The sequence below is a fragment of the Cetorhinus maximus genome, chromosome 25 (assembly GCF_964194155.1).
Source record: "Cetorhinus maximus chromosome 25, sCetMax3.hap1.1, whole genome shotgun sequence".
Taxonomy (NCBI): domain Eukaryota; kingdom Metazoa; phylum Chordata; class Chondrichthyes; order Lamniformes; family Cetorhinidae; genus Cetorhinus; species Cetorhinus maximus.
Window position 1 is genome coordinate 27,919,172 of NC_135903.1, and position 11,641 is coordinate 27,930,812.

An 11,641-nucleotide genomic window follows, 5' to 3' on the forward strand; every position below is an offset into this window, starting at 1 on the left:
TTAATCTTTTAGTCATCTTTGCTTTTTTTATATTCTGTCCAATCTTCTGACTAGCTACCCATCTTTGCACAATTATATGCTTTTTCTGTAAGTTTGATACTATCTTTAACACTTTTAATCAAACACAGATGGTGGGACCTCCCTTTGGAATTTTTCTTTCTTGTTAGAATGTATCTATTCTGTGTATTCTGAAATATCCCCTTAAATGCCTGCCACTGCATCTCTATTGACCTAGCCCTTAACATAATTTGCCAGTTCACTTTAGCTACCTCTACTTTCATGCCCTCATAATTGCCCTTATTTAAGTTTAAAATACTAGTCTTAGACTCACTCTTCTCTCTCTCAAACTGGAAGTAAAATTCAATCATATTATGATTGCTGCTACCTAGGGTGCGGCACCTTCACTATGAGATCATTAATTAATCCTATCTCGTTGCTCAATACCAGGTCTAGCATAGCCTGCTCTCTGGTAGGCGCCAGAAAATGCTGTTCGAAGAAACTATCCCAAAAACATTTTGTCAATTCCTCACCCAGGCTACCTATCCCCATCTGATTTTTTGAGTCCAAATGCAGATTAAAACTTCCCCATATCTATCGCCATACTTTTCTGACAAGCTCTCATTATTTCTTCCTTTATAACCCGTCTGACCAAGTACACCAGTCCCACGCATGACTTCTTGCCTTTATTATTTCTCATTGCTACCTAAACTGCTTCCACATCCTGGTTTCCTGAACGTAGGTCATCGCTCCCTATTGTGCTAGTGCAATCATTAATTAACAGAGCCACCTCTTCTCCTCTTCCTAGCTTCCTGTCCTTTCTAAACGTCATGTACCCTTCACTATTCAGGTCCCAATCTATGTCATCCTGCAGCCATGTCTCTGTAATGGCTATCAGGTCATACTTATTTATTTCTATTTTCTCCATGGGCTGAATCTTCCGGTCGGCGTGCGGGGACAGGCCCGACATGCTTACGCATAAAATGACACGTGATGATGTTGGGCGTGCGCCCTGATGTCATCGTGCGCCAGCGCGATATTTCGATCGGTGGGCACATGCCAGCCGAAATGTCATCGGCCTATTAAGGCCATTAAGAAATCAATTAAAACAGTTAAGAACGCTGCCCATACTAGGGAAAAGCCCAAGCAGCCTTCACATTTTTTAGGAAACCTCATCCAAGGGCGGGATGAGGTTTCCTGAAGCTTTTATAAAATTTATAAACACATTTTATAAGACATCATATGTCTGAGGTGCAGTGCTGAAGGAGGTTCCGTCTCTCAAGGGAGACAGTCAACGTTATCTGTCAGATGATTGGGCCTGAGATCTCCCCTAACTGTGTGGGTGGACACCCCATGCCAGAGGCTCTGAAGATCACAGCTGCCCTCAACTTCTATGCCTCTGGCTCCTTCCAGGGCTCGGTGGGTGATCTTTGTGGTGTCTCCCAATCAGCTGTCCACACTTGGTTACAGACACTCTGTTCAGACGGGCATTGACCTTCATCCACTTCCGTTGGGACTGGGCAAGTCAGACACAGTGAGCCAGAGACTTGGTGGCCATTGCTGGCTTCTCCTGTGTCCAGGGTGCTAGAGACTGCACACATGTGGCCATCAAGGCGCCAGCAGGTGAGCCCGGTGCCTTTGTCAACAGGAAGGGCTTCCACTCCATTAACGTGCAGATAGTGTGTGATCACAGGATGCTGATTCCGCAAGTTTGTGCAAGGTACCCAGGCAGCTCCCACGACGCCTACATCCTCAGGCACTCCCAGGTGCCGGGCTCTTCAGTGCTCCAGCCTGGCATGATGGTTGGCTGCTGGGTGACAAGGGCTATCCCCTCAGAAGGTGGCTCATGACGCCTCTCCACCATCCAAGAACAGAAGCTGAGCAGCGGTACAATAGGAGCCACGGCTCCACACGGGCTGTGGTGGAGAGAACCATCGGACGTCTCAAGATGCGCTTCCGACGCGTGGACCGCTCAGGGGATGCACTCCAGTATCCTCCAGATCGTGTCTCAGTGATAGTGGTCGCATGCTGCGCTCTCCACAATCTTGCGCTGGAAAGAGGGGACACAGTGGACGACGAAGATGTTGACGCAGTGTCTGCGGCTGCACATGATGAGTCCAGCAGTGGGTCCGATGATGAGCATGAACAGGGAAATGCTGAGGATGTGGGCGCTGACCCGGGCATACTGCAGGGAGACAGGGACACCTGGGAGGCTTTAAACCGTCGAACCGTCAGCTAGCACAACACAGATGGACCTCCAGGACAAGCCTGGGCTGTAGGCTCCATACTCGATACCTAAGTGCAAAATCTGCCAGGTTAGGAACAGTAACTAAGGGCCTTGTTGATAAAGCTGAATGTCCCACAAAGCACTCCTAACATTTTTGGAAACCATACGCATGCAGATGAAAAGGGGCACTCTCAACCATGGTCACATGTCTGAATTTAATATCACAGGCAAAGAAACTTAATGAAACAAAATGACAAGGGTGTTTCAGTTCAAGGCAAATCATCAAGACCTCATTCTCGGGCCAACTCAAAAGCACCAGTGAAAAACCCGTGGTGTGCCTAATGCGCCTTACGTTTCCGAATGCTATGTCTTGGTGCTGCCCCATCACTCGGAGTGGCATCTGAGCCAACCTGCTGACTCTGCTGTCCTGTTGGCCTCGATGACCTTGGCAGTCGTCCTATGGCCCGTGGAGCCTGCGCTGGCCTCAACTGGGAGGGATGTGCCAGTTCTACAGCTGGCATCTCCCCAATTGTCGCAGCTCATTGGATACACGGTCACTGGGAGAGGGGTGGAGGAGCTGCCGCCCTCATCCGGAGCGCCCTGAGAGGTGCCCGCAGAGACGACAGGTGGCTGCTGCGCTGACGTGAGGTTGCTTCGGACCTCCCTGCTCACTGTGGATGGATGGGCACCGAGCTGGGAAACTTGGTGCCTAGACCACCTCCCACACTAGCACTGACCAGCTGAGGTCAATTCCGATGTGAGGGCTTGCTGGTCCGAGCGTATCCTCAGGAAGCCCTGATGGGTCCCTTGGAGGAGCCTCGCCACAAGAGTCGCCACTCTCTCCATGGAGGACCCATGGCACTCGGACATGTGGCTCATTGCTTTGGCGATTGTCTGCGTAGACCCCTCCACCACGGAGACCAAGCCAAGCATAGCCTCATGTATCTCCCCCAGATGCTCCCGCACACTCGGCTGCATTTCCTGCCCCTGCTGTGTCGCGGACGACTCCAGAGGCACATCATCAGACACCAACTGAGCATGTGCCTGGTCGCCTGCAGCCCCCCGACTGCTGGCGCCATGGGCACTCTCTGTCTCTGCCAGCTCCTCCAGCAACTGTGAAGTGCCCTCACCGCTGTGCCCCGGGACACTAGCCGATGTTCTAACTCCCACTGAGGTGCTAGTATCTGCGCTGGTGTCTGCCTGGCAGAGATGGTGTGACGCAGGTGAGACTTCACGGCCCTCAGGTGTGTGAGGCCCTGCTCCACTCTTACTGAAAGGAAGAACAAGGACATTGGATCAGTTAAACATGGAGATGATGACAAAGTGCATCCCTGTCCCCCAGATCACTATCCTTCCATAAGCAATGGTCAAGCCATGTTGCAAAATTAAATCACTGAACATTCGACAGTGCTATGGCTGTTGGGGGAACAATGCTGATCTCACTGCTGGGCATTCATACCTGGCCATGGCACCCCAGCCTCACCGACAGTGGGCCTGGGTGCATGGCGCCTCTCCAAATCCAAGGCCTCCTGCTCGGAACAGCTGAGAATGGCTCACTGCGCCTGGCCACCTCCAGTCCTCAACCGCTCTGCAGCATTATGAGTATTCTTCTCCTGAAAATGAGAGAAGGGCATTGATTTGTGCAAATTGTACATGGACTCTCTTCAAGCACAGCCCACCCCAACCAGAGTGGGACATATCAGGGATCCAGAGCCTCCTCATCCCGCAGCTGCTGAACACTCACACAAAGGTGCTAGGCCTGTTCCCCACCCCCCCAACTCCTTGGCCACACGCTGCCTACATCACATTAGGCATCACTCGGTATATCCTTCCAAAGCAAGTAGGTGCAAGCACGTGGAATGCAGAGGACAGCAGATGGTTCGTTGCCACCTTGAAGCTCCCCTCCCAGCATCTCATCACCCTGACTTGGACATGTCCTGCAGCTCAAGCACAGCGTCTAGGTGCAGCTCCTCCAGGCTGCCCCCAAACCAGTCATGTGGGTCTAAGTGTAACACATGCTGTGGGTGCAGAACCCATTTCTTCACCATCCTCTCAGGCTTACCTCGGCATGGACAATATCTGCTGGTCCACCCAGCAAAGGACACATGCCGTCAATGATTCAATGCAGTCATTATACTCAGACTTGGTGGGGGTGCAGGGGGGAAAGCCGACCTGCTGGGTTAGGTGACCAATGCCAACAGTGTCCTCACCCTTCCAGAGCGCAACAAGTCGTTGAACCGCTTGCGACACTGGATCCAGGTGCACCGCACCACATTGTGGGAGGTCACCACCTCCGCCACTCCTTCCCAGGCACGTTTCATCATGTCGGGGGGGCCTCCTCTTCCCATCCTGGGGAGCCAACACCTCCGGCTGTGCTGCCACCTCCTCGAGGAGAGCAGCAAGGCAGTTATCGGAAAAACGAGGGGCACACTGTCACACGAGGGCCCTACCCTCCGGCCTGGCCTGCCCCAATGGCCTATCCTCCGGCCTGGCCTGCCCCAATGGCCTATCCTCCGGCCTGGCCTGCCCCAATGGCCTATCCTCCGGCCTAGCCTGCCCCAATGGCCTATCCTCCGGCCTGGCCTGCCCCAATGGCCTATCCTCCGGACTTGTGTCACCTCCATTGCCCCTCTGCAGAGCCCTTCGCCCAACCATTGTGAGCAGCCTTCCCAAGGCTGCCAGGCCTTCCTTTATACAGGCCGCAGGGTCGCCATTGGACCCGGTGAGCTGAGCGCGCCCATCGCCGCCCACTCACTCCCGCTACGCACGGAGTCATGAAGTACGCTGGGAAGGCCTTAATTGGCCCACCCGCATAAAATTGCGGCGTGGACCCAATCATGAGTGGCGATCAGGTCCACGCCCGCCCACGCCCACTCCTGTTCCGCCTTCCCGAAAATTCTGCCTGTAGATTTGTTTTATCTGTCCCTTTCTGTCACCCTCTGTTTATTCTTTCCCATATTACTACCTTTCTCTCTTGCCTTGTCTCTACTCTTTGATTTACCACATCTTCACAAATTTGATTGCTTGCCCTCACTATTTAGTTTAACACCGTCTCTATTGCCCTAGTTATGCAGCTAGTTATTACACTGGTCCCAGCATGGATCGGGTGTAGACCGTCCCAATGGTATAGCCCCCATTTTCCCCAGTACTGGTGCCAGTGCCCCACGAACCGAAACCCACTTTTCCCACACCAGTCTTTGAGCCACGCATTTATCTCTCTAAATTTATGGACTCTATGCCATTTTGCACATGTCTCAGGTGATAATCCAAAGATTATTACCTTTGAAGTTCTGCTTCTTTATTTGGTGCCAAGCTCCTCACACACTCTATACAGAACTTTCCTCGTTCTACTTATGTCATTGGTAGCTACGTGGACCACAACAACTGGATCCACCCCCTCCTACTGCAAGTTCCTCTCCAGCCCTGAGTAGATGTCCTGAACCCTGGTACCAAGCAGGCAACACAGCCATTTGGGCTCTCACTTTTTGCTGTCTCCTATCACTACCACATTCCTCTTCTCTCCCCCTGCTTGAATGGCTTCATTGAGCATGGTGCTAGGGCCAGTCCACTCACCCACTTTGCAGTCTTTCTCTTCATCCACACAGCTACCAAGCATCTCGTACCTGTTGGACAAAGTCAGGGGCTGAATCTCTTCCATCACTATATGCTGGCTCCCACTACCTGCCTGACTTGCAGTCACATCCTCCTGCCCCTGACCATTGACCAACTCTAAAGTTCTGCCTAATCTAAGGGGATGACTGCCTCCAGGAACAAAGTGGAACACGTGGTGTGTATAGCCTCCCGCTTCCTCCTTCTCCTTCCCCCTTTTCTCCAAATGGCTAAGTGACGGGACCCTCATAATTGCGAAGATTCACAGGAAGCGGAACATCAGCGCAAACATGGAAACATTTTTGGGTGCGTACTGCAGAAAGGCCCCAGCAAAATCTCTGCTTTAGGTGCATGATGATTTGCTCCACAGTGTTGAACGTGGCTCCATAGATCTCATTGAATGTCCTCTGACCTCAAATGGGATGGCAGAAGGTGGGGTCATGAACCATGAGTGGAGAAGCTACCCCTGTTATTGAGCTGCCATCTGGTGGTGTGGCTGGGAGGCCCAAAGATGGTGGGAAATGCAGGCTGTTGCAAGACAAGAGCATTGTGGGTACTGCCAGTATAGTAGGCAATCACTGAGATGGGTTTTTCGGTGTGGTCGTGCACCAACTGCGCATCAACAGAGTTGAATCTCTTGCCGTGGCGGTATGAGCCCTGTTAACATGAAGAGGCCGTCAAAGCCACATGTGTGCACCATTGGGAAGCTGGCTATTCTGGCAAGCTCACATGCCCTTCATCCTGGTCTTCCCTCCTCAGGGAGAGGAGGATAAAGTCCCCTCTCCTCCTGTAGAATGCCTCTGTCACCAAATCTTTCAAAACTGGAATTTTGCAAGGCTGTTCATGTCACATACCAAACACATCAACTAAGTGGTTCTCCCCAAGTCTTAGTGTGATGCCAATCATGATGCTAAATACTCATTACCTGTCTGTCATATTACTTTATACCTGTTTGTACTAAGTTGTTATGCCCTCAATTTAATCAATAATGAGTCATATGTATTTCTCAAAAGTAGCTTCATAAAAAGGACTGATACATTATTAAATCAATGATGAAGGTCAAGTCCTCAAAATTTGCTAATAATGAGCAATTTCTGGACTTTCAGAAACTCCACCTGAATTGAGGAAATCAGAATCACAACATGAAGAAACTGGTTCCTTTAAGGAAAGTTTTTGCTTTCCAAAGCAAGAAAATACTGGCCTCTTCAATGTTGTTCTGTACAATAATATTGGCTACTATAATCTATAATTATGAGTTAAGATATGGTGTCATAATAGCCAAATATTGTGAGGTTTTTGAAAATGTATCCATGACAATGCAGTGTGAAATAGAGAAAGACTTCAAAAGGATGAGCACTTCTTTGAAAGGAATTTGGACAATTAACCCTGATGGACGACTCGGCAACCAGATGGGCGAGTATGCAACGTTATACGCGTTGGCAAAATTGAATGGTCACCAAGCATACATTTTACCTGCCATGGCCAATTACCTGTCTTCTATCTTCAAAATTACACTTCCGACCCTCCATGGCAGACTGAGATATAGGATAAATTGGAAGCAATATAATCTCCATGACTGGATGGACGATGAGTACCGTAATATTCCAGGAAAGTATGTTATGCTCTCAGGGTATCCATGTTCTTGGACCTTTTATCATCATATCCATGAAGAAATTCTCCGTGAGTTCACCTTTCATGACTTTATCAAAGAACAGGCCAATGCATTCCTTAGACGCATTGCGGGGAAGCGAAAGAATGTAACATATGTTGGTGTTCATGTTCGAAGAGGAGATTACATAAATGTAATGCCAAATATTTGGAAAGGAGTCATAGCTGATAAGAAATACTTGGACACAGCAATGGCTTACTTCAGAAATAAATACAAAGATGTTATTTTTGCAGTGACAAGTAATGGAATGGATTGGTGTAAGGAGAACATTGATAATTCCAAAGGAGATGTTTTCTTTTCAGATGATCCAAAGCAATCGAGTCCAGCTGGTGACATTGCAATCCTTGCTCATTGTAATCATACTATAATGACAATAGGGACATTTGGTTACTGGGCTGGTTATTTGGCAGGTGGGGAGACAATTTACCTCACAAACTTCACTTTGCCTGAATCACCATTTCTAAAGTTCTTCAAGTACGAGGCAGCTTTCTTACCTCAATGGATTGGAATTCCTGCAGATCTCTCACCTCTTCTGCCCAAGAAAACTTCAAATTAGCTCAATAGCTACATGTCCTATAATCTTCAAAGCTCATCAATTTTATATTGTTTATGTTCAATATTTTTTTAAACCTCAAAAATACCAAATTGAGCTTTTGGCGAGTAATTTAGATTAAGTTCAGAAACCATAGTGTCCAGAATGTCCAGTGAAAGTTATATAAATTTGAAAGTATTTGTTTTGTCAAAGTCACCGCCTAATATATTTTAATGAGTTTCAGTTATTTTGTTAGTGAATGAACAGCTTTGAAGGGGTTCACAATATATAGTTCATGTTTGACTCGACAGTATAGCAGTGGAATGTACAGTCAAAATCTATATCTATATGTTAAAGACTTTCTCTTCACAGAAGAGGATGTAAATTTAACTTCACTGTCTTTATTGTTTTTTGTTATGTGTCTGTAAGAACACAAGGCTGCCAAACCTAATTATCGCACCATCACTGAAAAAAGGGACATTTTGAAGTTTTTTGTTTTGCACTCACCAGGACACTTGCAAGGATACCAATATGAGGGGAAAACAACTATTTATTCTGTATGTGAGAGAATGCTGACTGGTTGGCAAGTGGACTCTGATTGGTAGAGGAGTTGCAATGGAGAATGCACCAGTGATGGTGACTGACAGTTAACTGTCAGAATCCACTTGCCAACCAATCAGCACTCACATACAGTATAAATTGTTGTTTACCCCTTATATTGGTATTCTTGCTAAGTGTTCTGATGAGTCCAAGACGAAACATTTTTTTCAGCAATACACAAGTTCTGTACTACCAAAGGGCAATTTATCTCACCATCAAAACAGCAATACAATATCTCCAGAATACCACAACATTGGAACCACTGCCCCTTAATATACAAACAATGCTTTAAATCATAATATTTTTAATACAGAAGCAAAATACTGCGCATGCTGTAAACCTGAAATAAAAACAATATGTGGCTGACCTTGTCATGCGGAGCATTTTCTGTTTTTATAATATTTATTATCCTTTCCTCTTGTGTCCCGAATTATCCAAAACCTACAGCCTTGCAACAACTCACTCCTACAGAAACTATTTCACTTTTACACTTGGGTGAAAAACTGGCAGAGTGGATTATTCACCTGAATGGAATGTTGGCCTTCAAATCTGTTAATGGAATAATGGCCATAATTTCTAGGAACGTAGAATACAAGAGGCTTGAAATCACGCCACACCTATACAAAGCCCTAGTTAGACCACACTTGGAGCACCCTGGTTAGTTCTGGGCACCACATCTTACAGAAGGTACATTAGTCTCGGAGGGAATGCAGAGTAGATTTGCTAGAAAGCTTCCTAGGCTCCCAAGGGTTAAATTGGAGAGATTGAACAAATGAGAATTTAGAAGATGGGGCAGGGGGTGGGATTTGATTGAAGTTTTCAGGGTAGCGTGGGAAACTGAGCAGTAAAATTTCAGCCATTAAGTAATCTTGGTAATGGGGGACATGGGGGAGAATTTTCATGTCATGACGTCACCGCACTTCATTTGGGTCTCCTGTTCGGCGGGCGCGCAGCCGAACTGTCAAAAGCCTGTTAAGGCCATTTAAAAACCAATTAACATCATTATCGATGCTGCCCATCCAACCTTAAGGTTGGCAGGCAAGCGAAGAGCCCAGGCAGCCTTCACATTTTTCATGAAACCTCATCCACAGGCGGGATGAGGTTTCATGAAGGCTTTTATTAAATTAATAAATAAATTTTGCTCAATTCATAAACATGTCCCAGCTCATGTGAAACTGTCACATGTCTGAATAATTTTAATCTTTTTGTCAAACTTTCAATCTGAACTCAATCTCCCAGAGGCAGCTCCGTGCCTCGGAGATTTCTGCACCCTTTCTTCTTCCTCGCCCCCCCCCCCCACTTCCGCCCGCACAGGTAGCGCTGAGCGCTACTGGGCACACGTCACTCTGGGTGGGGGGCCTTCATTGGCCCGCCCACATAAAATGGCGGCGCACAGCCGATCGCGGGCGGCGACAGGCTCTGCGCTTGCGCCTGACAGGCCAGCCCCACAGGTGGAAGATTCTGCCCCGGGTGTTTCAGGAGCAAAGTCAGGAAACACCTCTATATGCAAAGGGTGGTAGATGTTTGGAGCTCTCTTCCGCAAATGGCGGTTGGTGGTGGGTTTACTTTCATTTTAAATCCCAGTTGATAGATTTCTGTTAAGCAAAGGGATATGGGGCAAAGTCAGGTTTATGGAATAAATTCACAGATCAGGTCTCACTGAATGGTGCCACAAGCTCTAGGGGCTAAATGGCCTCTCCTGTTTCTATGTTCCTGTTATGGAACCAAATAGAAATAAAGATTGGCTTGTCCCTATAATGGACAGGTGACTTTTCCCACAAAAATCGGTATCCCCTCTATAGAAATGCAATAATATTTTCAAAGATCAATGTTGATCAAGAACACTGCTGTACTTCAACAATATCAGGTGTACATTAATCATATATTTGTAATATCATTGTGCAGAGAAACTGGGACGATTCTCTGATCAGACGTTACAAGTTAGGAGCAGCACAAACAATGCACATTGACAATATGTGTAGCCCAGAAATGTTCTGTCAATTCATTCTAAGCTGTTATTTTAAAATTGACTTGTCATATAGCTTTTTAAATATATTTAGATATACGAATGTGACAAGAATCGATGAATGAAAAGTTTAAAAATGGCAACATGCATTTTGGTCACAAATAATTACCAATACAAGTAAAGCCCCCATCATATAAACAACTGAAAAGAAAATCTGAGACACTGATCTACAGTTGCTGTTATATTACGGTAACAGTTTTATTATAATTAGTGCTGACCGAAATCATACATTCCCTGCTCATTAAACTTGTGCTTTGACCAATTGCAGATTTTATACTCAATAAAATTATGCCTGGCACATTTGCCGATTAATTAGTCATGTTAAACTGTTTATTTCTTTTTTTCTATAAATGAGCAAAGGTTTTATTTAAATAATGTTCCATGAAAATTATTGAATGTACTGGTTGTAATGATCCAGGATGGAATGCAAAATTCTGTAATGGAAGTAATTGTAATTGAATTCATGAATTCAGTGATGTCTTTAAATTCCTAGCACATGTTGTGTGGAAATCATTTCCTATGAAGAAATAAAATTCTGAATGAATATTAATGGATGCGAATAATTTTTACTCAAGTGTACAACTATTCCCGTATTTGTGAATGGCACTGTCACAGTCAGTGATTGACTTGGGGAGAACTCCTCGATAAATTCATGAGGGTATTGTCGTAGCAATTATGAATAGTGACAGGCTGGAGTTTAACAGGAACATTGTGCAGTTTCTTGGTTGAAAATGGCAACTTGGGAATCAACACAACAATCTGCAAATGTCGAAATAATTATGCTTCTCAAATTCTCTCACCAGCAGTCAATATTTGGGCAGTAAATGTAAGAGCTCTCAACATGGGAGACAATGGGTGGAATCGTCACAAATTTGCACTAAGGGCGGTAGTGGCCAGGAAAAGGGATGTTTCATCAGGCAGCCGCAATGAAGGGTTTCCACGCCACATCGTCCCATTCCCGGTGTGTCCCTCCTCATTAAA

The 11,641-nt window shown here is 46.5% G+C and overlaps 1 protein-coding gene across 1 annotated transcript; it reads left to right on the forward strand.

Annotated features, from left to right (window-relative positions):
- The first annotated feature begins 7,062 nt into the window (after nucleotides 1-7,062).
- On the forward strand, nucleotides 7,063-8,870 carry LOC144667742 (galactoside alpha-(1,2)-fucosyltransferase 2-like). The gene has a single exon (XM_078529190.1). The coding sequence runs from the start codon at nucleotides 7,144-7,146 to the stop codon at nucleotides 8,056-8,058; it is 915 nt and encodes a 304-aa protein (XP_078385316.1). The 5' UTR covers nucleotides 7,063-7,143; the 3' UTR covers nucleotides 8,059-8,870.
- The last annotated feature ends 2,771 nt before the right edge of the window (nucleotides 8,871-11,641 follow it).